This window comes from Vipera berus (genome assembly GCF_964194415.1).
Source record: "Vipera berus genome assembly, chromosome: 3".
In the NCBI taxonomy this organism is placed as follows: domain Eukaryota; kingdom Metazoa; phylum Chordata; class Lepidosauria; order Squamata; family Viperidae; genus Vipera; species Vipera berus.
The window spans coordinates 24,953,869-24,971,706 of NC_138204.1; the positions used below are offsets into that span (position 1 = coordinate 24,953,869).

General features: G+C 38.4%; 1 protein-coding gene across 1 annotated transcript in view; it reads left to right on the forward strand.

Annotated features, from left to right (window-relative positions):
* Positions 1-5,067: 5,067 nt before the first annotated feature.
* RBPJL (recombination signal binding protein for immunoglobulin kappa J region like) overlaps positions 5,068-17,838 on the forward strand; it is a gene marked incomplete at both ends in the record, with an annotated part of 42,258 nt that continues 29,487 nt past the window's right edge. The window contains one exon of the mRNA XM_081323654.1: positions 5,068-5,077. Within this exon, the coding sequence (XP_081179780.1) occupies positions 5,068-5,077 (10 nt within the window). The remainder of the gene's footprint in view (positions 5,078-17,838) is intronic.

Here is a 17,838-nt window from a genome sequence, read left to right on the forward strand (position 1 = left end):
ATCCAGCTCTGGATATCTGAAGGAAACGTACTGGCCTGGAGGGGACTCAAATCCCCACAGCAATAACTGCAACGAAAACCACCAGATTAGCACAGATTATTATAATTTTTTCAACAACAATTTTTGAGGTCTAAGTGCTATGAACATGCAATTTCATTTTAAAGAAAGCAGCCTTGAGCTTTCAGAGATTCCACAACGGCAACAACTTTTCCCAACATTTTGTCCAGAAAAGCCTTAAGAATTATTTATTTATTTATTAAATTTATTTGCCACCTATCTCATCATGGGGCTACTCCAGGTGGCTTACAACAATAAAAACAGAGAAAGAAAAGAAGTGTAAAACATAACAGTTAGCAAAAGAACACTAGAGTAAACAATGAAAAACAATGAGAATACAGCAATATGGGAACAAAAGATGGGTGGGTGCAGATGCAGAAAGTGAAGGAAGAGGTATGGTTTGCTGTCATTCTACTGGCCACCTCCAGTGTGGTACTCTTTTATTTGGTCCCCAAGCCAGCCAGCAGAGCCAGATCTTCAGACTGTTACTGCTGTTATAGAAATAGATTTCTGTAACATGGAGACTGAAAAGGCTTACGGGATAGGAGTGGTGAAGAGTCATGGTTTTCAACTTTCTAATGAGCCAGACATTCAAAATGCTAAAGGAATAACAGCATTTGCTCTATCCACCAGAGGACTTTGTAATACAATGTTCCCACTTAGTAAATGATGCAGGGAGACTCTAGAAAAGAGCAGTGGAATTCTATGAGACTATACTAAAAAAAATGTAGTGTTTTCCTTCTGTTTTCAAAAGGGAGTGTGGCAAGCAGAAGCTACTTTTTTCCTCAGCTTTGTCATTCTGGAGAAATATTACTGAGAGAGAATGAAACAGGTCATAAACTGCCTCCTCGTGGCCAATGTAAGTAGAAACATCACAGAGGATATAGATGCTGTGTAATGGGTGCAGAAGTCATATAAAACCTCATAAAATGGGGGTATTATAAATAAGCAATATTATTTATCCTTAGAATTATATAGATTATTTTTTTTTAAATGGAGTGTCTACATTTCTAATGTCTCTAGTTTGTGAGCTTCTTAGATGCATCTGCCTGGCCACCATGAGACAGAATTCTGGACTATCTGGACTTTTGGCCTGATCCTGTACTGTAAAATCCTTCTTATGTTCTATGTCTTAAGTTCTATCTTTCTTCAGCTTCTTTTATTCCAGTCTTTGTTTTATGACAAGATATAAGTAACTCAGTTTTCTGCTCCTTGCTTTAAATAAGCAATCAGTTGTGAGCACTTGTTCCAATTCTTGTCATAAAGGTCTTTTTGTGTTGTGTTCAACTGTTGCAGATTCCTGACCAATAATACAGAATAATAATACAGAAATGCTCCCATATGCCAAGGTTAAACTCAGTTATGGAGATACACTGTTGTAGCCAGAACTTATTAAGTGGTATATATATTAATGGGTGGGTACATGTATCATGCTAATCAAAAAGCAAAGAAACTAGAACATAATGTAATGATTAAGTTGTATTAGTCCTGGAGAGAGTCAAGTTCCACAAATGTAACTTTGGGCACAACAAGTCCGTTGTTGTAGGGAGAAATTGAAAAAAAATGATGTTATGTACCTAATCCTGAATTCTTTGAAAAAAGGCAGGATATAAATCTAACTAATAATATGAATAATAATAACAGCAAGCACCCTCAAGTCACCCACAGCCAAATCAGACCAAGAAAAAACAGTGTCAGGCAATGTTATTTATGTACTGGTTGCAAAAGCTTTGATTTTATAATATTTCCTTTCAAGAATATGTGTATCTCCTTACAATTTTTTAAAAACTCTTATTAATTAATGATATTGCTTTTCAGAAAGGAAGGGCATTAAATTAATCTGTTTCAAGGGACAAATACAGTCACTTAATTTTAAAAAATTCTCCTCAGATAAGGTGGATATTTATTATGAACAAATCTAAACAAATTTCACAAATTTATTCTGTAGATTTCCACCCCATACCCATACAATTGATTTAACCCTCCAGAAAACTGCAAGCTAAACAAGATTTCAGTTATTCATTCTAAACCATTTTATACCTTGTCACTTTATGCTACTTTCATACTCCTAAAAACTGGGGCATAATTACCCTATTTTACTAAAGGCCTCTTTTGTCTATATATATATATATATATATATATATATATATATATATATATATATATATATATATATATATATATATATATATATATATATATATATATATATATATATATATATATATATATATAGGGACGCGGTGGCTCAGTGGGTTAGGACGCTAAGCTTGTCGATCGGAAGGTCGGCAGTTTGGCGGGTCGAATCCCGAGTGCCGCGTAACAGAGTGAGCGCCTGTTACTCGTCCCAGCTTCTGCCAACCTAGCAGTTCGAAAGCACGTAAAAATGCAAGTAGAAAAATAGGGACCACTACGGTGGGAAGGTAACAGCGTTCCGTGCGCCTTTGGCGTCTAGTCATGCCGGCCACATGACCACGGAGATGTCCTCGGACAAGCGCTGGCTCTTCGGCTTTGAAACGGAGATGAGCACCGGCCCCTAGAGTCGGAAACGACTAGCACGCATGTGAGGGGGAACCTTTACCTTTTTATATATATATATATATATATATATATATATATATATATATATATATATATATATATATATATATATATATATATATATATATATATATAAAATATTCTCCATGTCAGCCATTTCTCTTCCCCAACACCAAAAATGTCTTGTTCATGCCTTTACAAAATTTCCAGCTCAATTTTGTGTCAGAGCCAAAAATTAAGCCTAGAAAGCATACAGATTTCAGTTAAGAAAATTGACCATTTCTATTTAGCAGGAACTAAAAGACTCCCTGAGGGTTGATGCATGAATCCAGTTCTGTTCTGAGCCGTAGTTGAAGCCAAAGGCTCTCAACATAAATAAACAGAAATTATTCTCAGTGGTTTTTTTTTAACTCAGGGTAAAACAGTGATAGTTGAAAAAGCAGTGTACTGCTGTCTACAACAAATTTGAGGTGACGTAACCCAATTCATGAGCACAGTCCTTGGGTAAGAAGCTGCATGTATCACCTCAGGCTTGTGCTTTCACAAAATACATATACCGAATGTGTGTGTGTGTGTGTGTGTGTGTGTGTGTGTGTGGTATGAATGTACGTTTTCAAAAAAAAACCCACTCACTTATATACAGGATGATGCATTTTATAGGATAAGGATCCAAGAGGAAACATTATGTCTGCCTAAGCAGCAGTATCTATCTAAATTGGAAAATCAGATAACAATGAAATGGGTTCATGGTACAATTCTTTTATATGATAACAGTCACACAGTACAAAAAACAAATCTTATTAAACTGAACACTTATATACTCAGAATGAATTGAAGAGCTACAAGACCAAATCAAAACCATATGGTTTAGGTTTAAATGTGGGTTCACACACTCTTTTGGTCAGCAAATGGCCTAGTATTTCCCAATCTTAGCACATCTTGTCACATTCAAGTTGCCAAGATTAGAAACAGTAACTTAGCTTAAAGGACCCCTGATGCAGAATATTATTGTCTCCTGCTGAAGACGATTTTGTTTTTGTTCACATCTTATGTTTTTTTTTCTTCCTTTTGATAGGAGTGGGGGAAAGCAGTGATAAGCCTGTAGTGGCAATGCAGAAGACCATTGTTATCGCAAGGATTTAGTTGCATATTTTTATTTCTCCTTATATTAAGAAAAATCTAGAAACTTAGAACTCATTCATTGTTTTTTCACTCTTGCTTGTGGAAAAAAGGAGAAGGGGAGTGGAAAATATCATGTAGGCCACACTTGGTATCATGGTAGAGACACTAGAAAGAGAACAGAGAAGAGCAACAAAGAAGATTAGGGGACTGGAGGCTAAAATATATAAAAGGTGGTTGCTGGGATTGGGTATGTCTAGTTTAATAAAGAGAAAGACAAGGGGTGGCATGATAGCAGTGTTCCAATATCTTGGGGGCTGCCACAAAGAAAAGGGAGTCAAGCTATTCTCCAAAGCACTTGAAGGCAGGACAAGAAGCAATGGATGGAACCTAATCAAGGAGAGAAGCAACCTAGAACTAAGGAGAAATTTCTTAACAGTGAGAACAATCAACCAGTGGAACAGTTTGCCTTCAGAAGTTCTGGGAGGCTTTTAAGAAGAGACTGGACAGCCACTTGTCTGAAATGGTATAGGGGCTTCTGCTTGAGCAGGGAGAAGTGGACTAGAAGACTTCCAAAGTCCCTTCCAACTTTGTTATTCTGTTATTCTATGCACCAGCAGCACATGATTGGGGATGTGCAATACTTTGGCGATTTTTATAGATTTCACAGTCATGACAAAACCTTTTGCTGAAGCCCAGTTTATTGCCTAGTGTGTGTAACTCCAGGTAAAGAGGGACACAAAACATGCATAGATTGGAACCATTTGGCCTTAGAAGCAGAAGAAACATGAACAGAAAACTGCAGGGGACAGAATGAAGCCCACTGCAAACTTTTAATCCAGCTCCCAAGTTTGTCATGTAATAATCTGCAACCAGTTTAAGTGGTAATCTTACCCATTTTATCCACTATTATGCCTGCTGGCAAAGGTAGCAGAATGTCTGTGGGAAATCAGCAATTAGAGAACAGCTGGGGAAAGGAAGTGCAAATACTGAGCAGCACTGAAAACCTAGCATCCAAGCAGGAGGCCTTGGGACTTAAAAAAAACAAAATGAAAGACATTTTGCTCTAGCGCCAAGGTGCTCACAACTGGTTGTTTGTTTAGAGCAAAGACCTTTGTAATCTAAATGGTAATAATATATTTGTGCTCACATGAAAACTAGCCAGGAGATATATAGCCTAGTGCAAGACATGACTGGAATCATTTGAAAACCTTATCTCTACCTGCAGTTTACTGTAAGTGTATAAAAACAAGCAAACAGGAGAACAAAGACCAAACAGAAGACCCAGCTGATGCCTTTCACTTCCTAGAATACTGTAATCACAACCAAAAAGGGATCCATCATCACGTAATGGAGCCAGGTAAGCCAATATGAAACTCAATTCTGCTTACTAATATCTTGCTCTCTTCCTTCCCAAGTTTCATATATGAACTATTGGTCACGTACTGAGTTTCAGCAAAAGCTGTTGCTTTGGGTTTCAACACAGCCTGCCAAGTAATAATTCCTCTTGTTATTGTTATTCTGGCTCCCTGTTATCAGAAATACTTTGAATATTCCAGTTGAAATCCTTTAGGACAACCAGAGACATCAACTCTTTGTCTCCTGATTGTTATGACTCCAACTCTGCAAATTCCTACCCAGCATAATCAAAGGTTTCTTTCTCTTGATATTGCACTCTTAGAAAATTTGAAAAATATTGTACAATCCTCAACTTGAGATGTAATATTTTATGGAGGATATTGGCAGGCAAAGCAATTTATATGAGAAAAGACTGAAAGAATCTCTGCAGAACAAAACAAGAAGCATCTGATTGAGTTTGCAAGATACATTTGAAGTTAAGCTTGAGGAAGCTTTTTAATTTCAGTTAGGATGGATGGATGGGTTGACTGATTGACTGACTCTGAGAACTCAATTTTATCTCCTCAAATTCTGTGAAGTAGGTTCAGTGGAAGGAGAATGACTGGCCCAAAGTCACCCTAGGAGCTCTCGTTGAAGGTGTCTTAAACCTAGGTCCTTTGCCCATGTCCAACACCTTAGGTATCACAGTGCACTAAAATTCAGCTACAACTCTACTTGAGACTGATAGGTTTGCATTATAATGGCCACAGTCTTAAACAAAGCTTCTGAGGTGAAGAGGTCCACCATGTATAAGTTATAAATGGAAAGTGACCCAGATTACATGTCCAATGACATTAACCTAAAATTATCAATATTAAAATTTCACTGGCTTTCTGAAGGTAGGAATTAAATATGCTAACATATGGAATTTTTGTTGGCTTTTGGTTTCTTTCCCATATGGTGTGAGAAATATATATATTACATTATATTAGTGCTGCATTGGTCATACAAATGGCCAATGTAATGGAATATGTATGTTTTGGGTTTTTAAAAACTTTTTCTGTTATAATTTTTAAAGAAATATTTTTTTTAAAAAAAGTGTAATAAGCTAAGAGGGCTATAGGTCACTGGAGAACGGATTATATAATGAAAGAACAGGGGAATTACATGTAATCCACTTCGTTCAGATCAGATTGCAAAGAGTCTGCCTGGAAATATTTGGAAATATTTGGAATGGTTCTGAGCACATCAGACATGTCAAAAATTCCAGACTCCATTTATAGCAAAAATAGATAAAATCAGGAGAGAAAAAAATCCTACTTAAAACTTCACCAGTCAAAGTCAACAGCACTGGGCCATCTCAGGCACTCCAGATATTGTTGAACTGTAAAATCCAGCAAGTGTAGTTGGCATGATTAATAGAGAAGGATCCTGAAAGTTATATTTCAATATAATACAGAATGCTACAGTTGCCAATTACTAAATTAATCCAAGGTCTGGCTCAAAATATGGCAATTATTTATGATCACACTTGGGACCAGAATTTCCACTGTTAAGTAAGGCAGCTGCTAAGTGAGCTGTGCCCAATGCTATGATCTGTTTTGCCCCATTTAAGTAAATCACTGCAGTTGTTAAGTGAATCAGGCTGTCATTAAGCAAATCCAGCTTCCCCCATTGACTGTGCTTGCTGGGAGCCAGCTGGTAAGGTCAAAAATAGTGATCATGTGACCCAAGGACACTGCAACCATCATAAATACATGCCAGTTGCCAAGAGCCCACCATTTTGATCATGTGGCCATGGAGATGCTGTGAACGTTATAAGTGCAAGGATTGGTCATAACTCACTTTTTTCAGTGTCATTGTAAGTTCAAATGGTCACTAAATGAAGGTCCTCTTTGAGTCGAGGACTACCTGTACTACATTCAACAGAAAGACCTGCTTTTCCCAGGACTTCTGAGCACTCAGTGTGAGAAACCATGTTGTCAAAGCAAGAAAATAACCAAGCAAGTTTGCACCTGTAGGAGGTTTGGTGACTATTTTATCTTCTTAGCTTCTCTGTGTGACACCCTGGGAAAAGAATGGCTCTCAGCAAAATATTTCCTACTGGGCTACTAATCATTTTTCCATTAGTCTTTGATCAGGTCCTCATTACCAGCCAACAAACCAATCCAGAATAATTGAAACATGAATATGTCTTTGTCCTTAACACAGTAACAAATAGTTTCCCACATGGAACCCGTGGTTCAGTTCTTGACACAGCTCCTTGCAGTCATAGCTGGTGATGAGAGAGTCCTGAACAAAAAGCTCTTTATAAAGCAGAGAGATCATTTTACCTTTTATGTATTACAGAGCAAGAGCAGACATCTCCAGATTTTGAACCAGTCTGTTTAAAGTAGCTCCAAATCTATTCCCATGGGGAAAGATTAAAAACAGTGCTCTATACCACTAAGACATTTAAACTAAAACTATGCTAAAATTGATGCAAATTCTTTAGATACAAAGAGGGATTTCAGAAGACTTTGAATATTCTTGCAAAGATTCTAATATTTTTTATCCCAGCTCTCTCCTATTCTACTGCAATTGTAAGGTATTTTATAAATTCCAAAAATCATACTTTTCTGGACAATCCTAAGTATATCAGTCAAGTGCCTATCTCTCCTAGCTGATGATATGTGTGATAATATGTTGGTTTGAAAAACAGTCTCTAGATTAGAGATCCTAATTTTCACAGAATAGAGTGAGGATGTTTGGAATAAAACTGGGCGGTAATTTTATATATGGTTCACTGGCCAAAATGCATCAGAATTTATCAGGATTACCCTCATTACTAGCAAAGAAGAGTTTATGTGCCTTGGGTAGGACTAAGACTTGTAATCTAGTGTACTGTATACTAGATTACAATAAGCTATGATGACATCTGGTCATGAGCATAGCATAAAGAAGATTGAGACTTGGAATCCAAGACAAATAAATGGTGAAGAGCAGAACAACAAATTAAAGATCGAAAAATAGACATGGTGTGAGTCTACAAAATTCAAATCTAACAAACTTTAATAAAAGTGAAGTGTTTGTGTGTATAAAAATGTAGGTTTAATTATGAACAAAAGGTCTAAACTGTATGTCAGAAGGTATGAATTGGTGTCATCTAGGTGCATATAAAAATACACATTGATAAACTGATGACAGTTGCCATGTCATACTCTAGTCTAGCGAATGGTGATAATGTAAAAGAAAAGAGTGGGGTGGGGGATTGCAGACACCTTCTGATCAAGGGGAAAACATGATTTTGCTGAGTGACATGAATGGATGGACGGGTGGAATCAGGAAAAGAGAAAGTGAATCAGCCATTCAGAAACCCTAGAATGAATTAGAATGGTGACTGATAAGTATCTTCCAAAAATGGAAATAATAAAAAGTGGTTATGAATGGTTTAACTACAAATCTTTGATATGCATAGATGTCAAAAGAATCAGTATAAAACAAAAGCCATGATTGCTTTGCCAGTTTATAATGAAGTCTGGAAGAAGTAATGAAGTATATTTGGATGATGAGAGGTTCGGAGTGTTAAGATAGAGCATTTGTTAGTGAGGTCAAGAATTGACCTTATAGGAAAATAATTGTATGGAAGAAAAGGAATCAACTGAAATAAATGAGAATGAAAATAAATCAACTACGTGAAGAGAAAGTACAAATCCTAACTGGAAAAGAATTAGAAGACGGATTAATCTTCCAACTGAATCGAAACCCAAATACAAAGATACAAACTGTGTCAGCTTGTTGAAAAATGAATAGGCAGCAGACACATCTTGTTGTCCCTAGATGCCTTTACACAATCTCATTTGGTAGCCAAAAAAGAGGGAAAAAAATACTAAAATCTTACACAATCAAGAAATAGTAATAAATTTTGGCAGTACTTCAGGAAAACAAAATTTATTTTACTATTGGCCTCCAGGGGTTATTCTATTTGGAGCATGTTGAAACTGCACTGAAGATTCCTACAGCCTACCAGGGCTGGGCAACCTTGGCTCTTTTATGACTTGTGGACTTCAACTCCCAGAATTCCTGAGCCAGACATGCTGGGAGTTGAAGTCCTCAAGTCATAAAAGAGCCAAGGTTCCCTACCCCTGGCCCTAGCCTTTGCAGATTTCAGTGAAGACCATTAGTTCATCCAGGACATTTTGTGTGTATTGGGCGGGGAGGTGGGGGGGGGGGAGAGGGAGAGAAACTAGTTTCCTCTCAACTTTTATTCTTGTAGTCCATAATTGTAGATGATGATTTGGGAAAGTTTCCAAAATGTCATTAATATCTCTGCTTTCTGCTTTCTATGATACACCACAACGAATTTCTGTCTGAATCTCTGTTTTGCCTATATTTAATATCATACAGCCACAGCTATGTAATATTTATTTACACAGCCAATTATGTTCTGAACTGACCATCAAACTAAAATAAACCTCATTAGATGTTTGAAGAATTATCTTTCATTTGCCATGCCAGGTACAGTATAGGGGCATTTAGCAAGAGATTTAAAAAGATGGAGGAAATGTAATTTAACATATCTTGAAAGTCTTAGCTTGGAGAAGACTATTCAAAAGATCATTATTTAGGTTTAGTACTCAATGCATTTATATTCCAATTTTTCATCATCAGATTTAAAGGTAGTGCTATTTTTAAATAATGGTACATACCATGGTTTGATGAATATCAAATATATTTCGATGGTTACTTTTTTCATTGCATTTTTGGGGTATCACTGCAACTAACCACTTTGATATTTTGATTTTCTCTGATTTTCCATGTGTGCAAATAACATAGAAGAGCAGGGATCAAAAGGATGTTGCTGTAAGCTGGTAGAAATGTATGTATCCTGTCCAATTTCCTTTGTATTTAAGTCACAGAGTTGTATTTAGTGTCCTTTAGTTTTTAATCAAAGTTTACAAGGCTTCTGAAAAAGGAATTAATCTTGGATTCATCTTTCTTTTCCAATAGGGTTTGTGAATTTTAAAGCTAAAGTATTTTTTATTTTCATTAATAACATGTGGCCAAGCCAAGCTATGGCATGGCTCTCATCTACTCTATGTAACATTGAAACACATAGCAATCTGCACATAACAATCTATGTTATCATGGAACCATTTCTGGAGTTTTGCATAATTTGCACAATTATGCAAAACAGTTTAATTCCAAATGGAGTGACAGCTCCATAGGGAGGAAGAGAGAGGGAAGAGGATTTTCACATTTGGATAATGCATTTATGTAAATTAACCATGTTTGTTACTAATGAACAACGTCAGAGTGAGTTTTAAATTAAAAAAATTAAAAAAGAGGAAATAATGCTGCAAATGTCCAAAAGCAAGCCTAAGGGAAAATCCCACATAGTCTATTCACCTAACCTTGAGTTTCCAGGATCTTCCCATTGCCATCCTTTCACATTCCCAGGTATTTGCAAGGTCACAATTAGATCTATCTTTGTCCTAGGCTGCCTTTTTAACATGCTTCAATATGAGTCCCAAGGGGTTGGACCCAGAGCTATGTCAGCATTTCCCATAATTTCCCATAATTATTTCCCTGTATTCATGTTATCTCTGGAAATGTAGTTTGGAAAATGTTCCTGTCTTTGTCTGAAGTAACTACTATTGAACGTTCATTTACTGAAAGAAGTTGGGGGGCACTTGATATAGACATTTCCTGTATATTCCATTTCCTGTTTTAACAAATCTATTTTTTTTCTTTTAAAAAAATTAAAATCATTCTGCCAACATGCATAGAGGAAGATACACTAACAGGGAGATACACTAAGTTGCTTATAAGGGGGGAAAAACTTGCATAATACCTAAAGCTGTGTTGGTTTTACAAAATATACAGAAGGCTAATTCTTTCCTTGCAGAAGCAGGTAATATAAAAAGGGTTAAGGGTGAGCTCCAGTAACCACTCTCTGAATAGACCTTTATTGAATCTGCAATGAAATCTGGGATGTAAACCATATATTAAAAACTGTGATTGAATTAGGATAAGGGTAGAAAAGGAAAAACAATTGTGTAACAATTTAGAAGAACACGCTCCTTCGAAAATTCAGCAGGGCTTCTCAGTTAGATGAGATTGCTGAAAATGGGAGTTCTATTACAACACAACCAAAAGACACTGAATAGGAGAAATCTGTCTTAAAAACTGATAGGATTTGCATGCTGGGTTCATTTAACACCCCCCCAAAAGCTCATTTATTAAACTAGACATATCCAATTCCTGCAACCATGTTGTGTATATTTTAGCCTCCATGCCCCTAATCGTCTTTGTTACTCTTCTCTGCACTCTTTCTAGAATCTCAACATCTTTTTTTATATCATGGCAACCAAAACTGAATGCAATATTCCAAGTACGGTCTTTTTCCAAGGCATTATAAAGTGACATTAATGCTTCACATAATCTTGATTCTGTCCCTCTGTTAGTGCAGCCTAGCACTTGGCTTTTTTGGCAGCTGCAGCACACTGCTGGCTCACATTTAAGTGATTGTCCACTAGGACTCCAAGATCCCTTTCACAGTTTCTACTATTGAGCAAGGTACCACCTATACTGCACCTGTTCACTTGGTTTTTCTTGCCTAAATGTAGAAGTTTACTTTTATCCACATTGAATTTCATTATAAGAGCCTTGGTGGAGCAGTGGGCTAATGCCTCCTTAAGTAACACCAGCTGCCTGCAATTAGTGCAGGTTCACATCCCACCAGGCTCAAGGTTGACTCAGCCTTCCATCCTTCCGAGGTAGGTAAAATGAGGACCCAGATTGTTGGGGGCAATTAAGCTGACTTTGTAATAATGCCACTTGGGGTGTGTGTGAAAGCCCTAATAAGCAGGCATATACATAGAATGAAGGCTACTGCTAAGCTTGTAAGCCGCCCTGAGTCTTCGGAGAAGGGCAGGATATAAATGGAATTTAAAAAAATAATAATAAAAAAATAAATTTTGTTAGATAGGGCCAGATTCAAGTATATTGAGATCTTTCTGTATCTTGGGCTTATCTTCTGGCGTGTTGGCTATTCCCACCAGCTTATTGTCATCTACAAATCTGATGTGTTCCCCTTCTATCCCCTTGTCTAAATCATTGATGAATATATTGAAGGGTATTGGGCCTAAGACAGTCAAGATTGACTGAAAAGGGTCATCCCTCCCCATTAAAAAAAAACCCCATAAATAGCCTGGACTCATAAAGAGGCAACTAAACTCCCTTTTGAGCCATGGATTTTGAAAACCTTGTACACACATGTTTATTTTTAACCAATATAAAGAACAACTTTTCCCAGTGTAACTAGCCTTGGACATTTACAATGGAATGAACTAATGACATATTGTGGTTTTGGCTAAAAATCTATTGTTTCTCCTGCCCAAACTATTTAGTATTTGAATCATATTTCGTGCCTGGAAACATACAGCTATTCCATTCCTTTTCACTGGGTGAAGTATAGTATTGGCTCCCTCTTATCACTTAAAAAAAGGGTGTGTGTGTGTGAAGATTTCCCTTGTCCCATCGTTTTTAATTCTAGGCAGCAGTGCTCATCTCTGTTTCTGAGCCAAGGGAGCCAGCATTATCTAAAGATGCTTCCATGGGCATGTGGCAGGCATCACTATATACCGATGTGCACAGACCACTGTTACTTTCCCACTGAAGTGGTGCCTATTTATCTACCAGCATTTGCATGCTTTTGAACTGCTAGGTGGTCAGGAGCTGGGGCAAAAACAAGAGCTCACCCCATCACATGGTTTTTTGAGCTCAAAGTTCCAACCTTCCGGTCAACAAGCTGAGTGTCTTAACTACTACTCCATTATGCCCCCTTATCACTTTGCACACCTTAACTAGGCTAGTGTTTTTCAAATGTAGCAATCTTAAGATGCGTGAACTTCAACTCCCAGAACTCTCCAGCCAGCATGCTTTGGAGTCCACACATCTTAAAACTTGCCAGGTTTGAAAAATACTGAATTAGATCCTATCAGCCTTTCAAAAGGTTCAGAAGATCTGGCTATTCCCTTGAGTATAAGAACAGACAGTTGATGAACCCATCTTGGTATTATGTTGTACATTTTTGTGTCACTCTAAGCACATTGTGATGTTTTTCATTTCCTTTTAAATTGCTTCAATTTGTTTTAAATTCCAATTGTTAGCCAACTAAGGTCATATATCAAGTAGGTGGTTACATAATTTAAATACCAAATAAAGGAATAAAAATAATTAATGGAAGTCTTCTGGTCAAGCCAATAATTCATGTTCCAAGGCATAGATCTTATTGCTAGTTTGTTTGCTTTCAATACATTTTTTTAGAAAACTGTAAATTGCGCAGATATTGCAATTATGCACAATAAAATGCTCTGCAAATATGGGGGGAGGCTTCTTCAGTATTACCAGGAACAGTAAAAGTCAAATTTAGAGATGGTAACAGCCTTTACCTGCTCCCTGAAGGATAGTTAAACCAGTAATAGTTCAAAATTATCTGGAGCTCAGCAGATTGGATAATCCCAACCTTACATCATATTTGCTAGTTACCTATTTATTCCTAAATGTATCAAAATACTTGTGAAGTTAACTCTTATCATTCTTAGAATATAATTCTATATTTTTGTCTCAGAAATAATTTAATGGGGTTTATTTACCTGGTAAGATCGAATCCTTAGTTAGTTTAGATTGAACAACCATAGCCCCAATTTCTCCATTATACACATACAGAAAACTTTAGATTGACTTTGAAGTCCTGACCCTGTGTTCTTTTGCTGAGATATAGTTAACAATGCTACTCACCCAAATGGTTATGCAACATGATACCTGGGAAATCCTACAAAAATCTTTTTCTTCTTGCATTCACACTGCCATTGGACACATTCTGATCAGCAGACTGATCAACATGTTGCAAATATTATTGTTGTTGTTGTTAATCATCACACAGTCAGCCAGATGTTCAGACTGGGTTTGGCATTTTTGTCTATCGAGTCCTTACCAAGGACCTGGGATAGGCATATCTGGATGTTTGATGGTGTTACAGATATTGTGTCAGGATGGAAGCTGTTCCAAAAATCAGCAGCAGCAGCATCCTGGGATATCACACATCTTCTTCATGCTATTGTTGAGTTTATTATTGAATCCCAGCAGTAATATTAGCTAATGCAATGTTTATATCTTAGTTTGTATTTATGAAGAAGAGAAGAGTATTAATCCACAATAAGAAAATCAAGTAAGGAACTGGACATCAGAATTGGTGCTACATTCTGCATGCTAGGAAGCTGTTGTGCCTCTTCACAGTCATGCTCAGAATATTTACTGGTTACCTGATTCCCTTATATGCACATAGCCATAGATTTTGTGTTGGTTCCATAATGTAGGCATGTTTTAGAGGAAACTTCTGAAGATCATTGGGATCTAAATAACTCTGTCAAATACAATGAATTTTAATGTCATGTTTAGAACAGATTAAATCTAAAACCATCCCATTACTAACCCAGTGGCTACAAACTCACTTTATTTATTATTATTACATGTTAATGTAAATCTGAAGTGTTCTGCACATTGAGGAATACTCATATACTATGCAGAAAGTGTGAGTGGTATGCTGAGTTGTTGCAACCCTTAACATTTTTGCCCAATGCAGGATCACTTTATGCACATTTACTTAGGAGTATGTCGGATTCGCTCGGATTCGGACCGGTCTGGACTCCAGCTGGGCAGAGTCTGACGATCAGGACACGGGCGATCTTGTCAATGTTATCTGGGAGGAGTTTGATTCTGTGACCCCTGATGAAGTGGACAGGATTATGGGGAGGTTGAGCTCCACCACATGTTTATTGGACCCGTGCCCTTCCTGGCTGGTTTATGCAGCTAGGGAGAGGACACGAGGCTGGTTCCAGGCAGTTATATCTGCTTCTTTGAGTGAGGGTAATTTCCCCACCGTCTTGAAGGAGGCGGTGGTGAGACCCCTCCTCAAGAAGCCAGCCTTGGACCCAGCTGTGTTGAACAACTTTCGTCCAGTCTCCAACCTTCGCTTTCTTGCGAAGGTTGTTGAGAGTGTGGTGGCGCATCAGCTCCCTCTGGTCCTGGATGAAGCGGATTATCTGGATCCGTACCAATCGGGTTTCAGGCCCGGGTACAGCACGGAGACGGCATTGGTCGCTCTGGTGAATGATCTCTGGAGGGCTCGGGATAGGGGATGTTCCTCTGTCCTAGTCCTATTAGACCTCTCAGCGGCTTTCGATACCATCGACCATGGTATCTTGCTGCGGCGTCTCAGGGGATTGGGAGTGGGAGGCACGGTTCTTCGGTGGTTCTCCTCCTATCTCCTGGGACGTTCGCAGTCGGTGTTGGCAGGGGGGCAGAGATCGGCCCCTAGGTCTCTCATTTGTGGAGTTCCTCAGGGGTCGGTTCTCTCGCCTCTCCTGTTCAACATCTACATGAAACCGCTGGGTGAGATCATTCGTGGTTTTGGAGTTGGGTATCATCAATATGCTGATGATACTCAACTTTTTATTTCGACCCCAAACCACCCCAGTGATGCCCTCGCTGTGATGTCCCGTTGCCTGGAGGCGGTTCGGGTCTGGATGGGGAGGAACAGACTTCAACTCAACCCTGACAAGACTGAGTGGCTATACATTCCGGCATCCCGGGACATTCAAAATGTTCCATCTCTCTTTATGGGGGGTGAGTCTTTACCCCCCGTGGATAGGGCGCGCAACTTGGGAGTCCTCCTAGATTCGCGGCTTACCTTAGAAGATCATATAGTAGCCGTGACTAGGGGGGCTTTCGCTCAGGTTCGCCTGGTGCGTCAGTTGCGGCCCTATCTAGACCGGGATACCTTGTGTACGGTCATTCATGCGCTCGTGACCTCTCGTCTTGACTACTGCAATGCTCTCTACATGGGGCTTCCCTTGAAGACCACTCGGAGGCTCCAACTGGTACAGAATGCGGCCGCGAGAGTTGTCTTGGGAGTTTCCCGGTACTCCCATGTTACACCTTTGCTCCGCGAGCTGCATTGGTTACCAGTTGTCTTCCGGGTGAGGTTCAAGGTCTTAGTGATGGTTTTTAAGTCCTTACATGGCATGGGTCCGGAATACCTCGGGGACCACCTGCTGCCGGCGTCAACTCCCCTCCGCCCTGTGCGTTCCCACAGAGAGGGCCTCCTCAGGGTGCCTCCGGTCAGAGAATGCCGGCTGGTGGCCCCCAGGGGGAGGGCCTTCTCTGTGGGCGCCCCGGCTTTGTGGAATCAACTGCCGGTTGAGCTCCGGATGGCACCGGATCTCTGCTCCTTCCGGCGCGGGTTAAAGACCCACTTATTCGAACAAGCTGGCCTGGCCTGATGGGGAGTTAATTTAGGGTTTTAAATATTTGTATATTTTATTGTTTTATTTTGGGCATTAATTTAATTCTATTTTAACTTTTGTATTTTTGTATTTTTATTATATCCCTGTTCACCGCCCTGAGTCCTTCGGGAGAAGGGCGGTATAAAAATTTAATTAAACTAAACTAAACTAAACTAAACTAATGCCTGTATTCATGTGATATGATTCAATAGGTTAATTAAAGTCCTAAATGTTGCATGATGGAACATGTTAAGCTTGGTTAGCTGAATTTTCTGAACCCAAGCATTGAGTTCATTGGAATATTAGCCACCAGTTCCTTCAGGATGAAAAATAGTATAAAAATAAAATTTAAAAAATGAAATAAAATAAAAAAATACATTATTGATTTTTAAGCAGAGCTTCAACAAATAATGGAAACTACATCCAAGAGAAATATGCATAAGATTGCATTATATCTTCCTAAATTGGAGCAATCCAGTTTGCAAATTGAACCCTTTTACAGAAATGTCAGATGTAATTTGAATGTATCTGCTAACTTTTCAGTTATGTTTTCGCTTCACATTTGAAGGCTGAACAGACTTTCCCCCTTCTTTTTTTATGTACTGCTAGAGTATTTAACACAAAGAGACATATTGTGTTTGACCAACCAAGAATTAATTCATATGGAATTCTTTTTTTAAAAGCCACTAAAAATCAAATGAACAAAGAAAAAAGATCTATCCACTCTCCTAATGAACAACATCTGATGAAATGCTTTGAAAAAGACAGAAAAACATCCTTTTGAAAAAGAGAAAATTTTCAAGCAGTCTTCCCAGAAGGCTGAAGGAAAAGCTTACTAGTTTAGGTAGATAGTATCACTTTACCACATAAATAAATAAGACATACCAAATTCTGCTACCACATACCAGACAGGAATTCATATTTGAAATGGGGCCAGTTCCATCTTTGAAGTAAATCCCATTGACTATATTGGGCTACTCTCTTAGGGACATATGCCAAAGCAAAGTTCTGCAGTTTTGCTCCAAAAAATAACTTCTCTGTTCTCACAAAGTTTTAGCTACCACAGCTTTTACAAGACAGATCTGGTGATCCCTGCAGGAGATGCAAGCCTAAATTTGAAAGGTAATTTATTTTGCTAGTTTTAAGCATTCAGTTTCAAGGGGAAAAGTCGCATTAACTCAAGGGGTTTGGAGCCAGGCTTTTCTTAAATGGCTTCTTGGAAAAAATGGAACATTCTACAGAATATTTTTCTCTCCATTCCTATTTTCTGCAGTACATGATTCTCTTCTAATAAGAGTTTCACTCAATCACAGAAAATTCTTCTGTGTCTTCCCCGCCCCCTTTCATTCAAGACTGCCTGCACAAGTCCTTGCCATTTTTCTGGCAAGATTTTTCAGAAGCGATTTGCTGTTGCCTCTTTCCTATGGCTGAGAGAAAGTGACTGGCCCAGGGT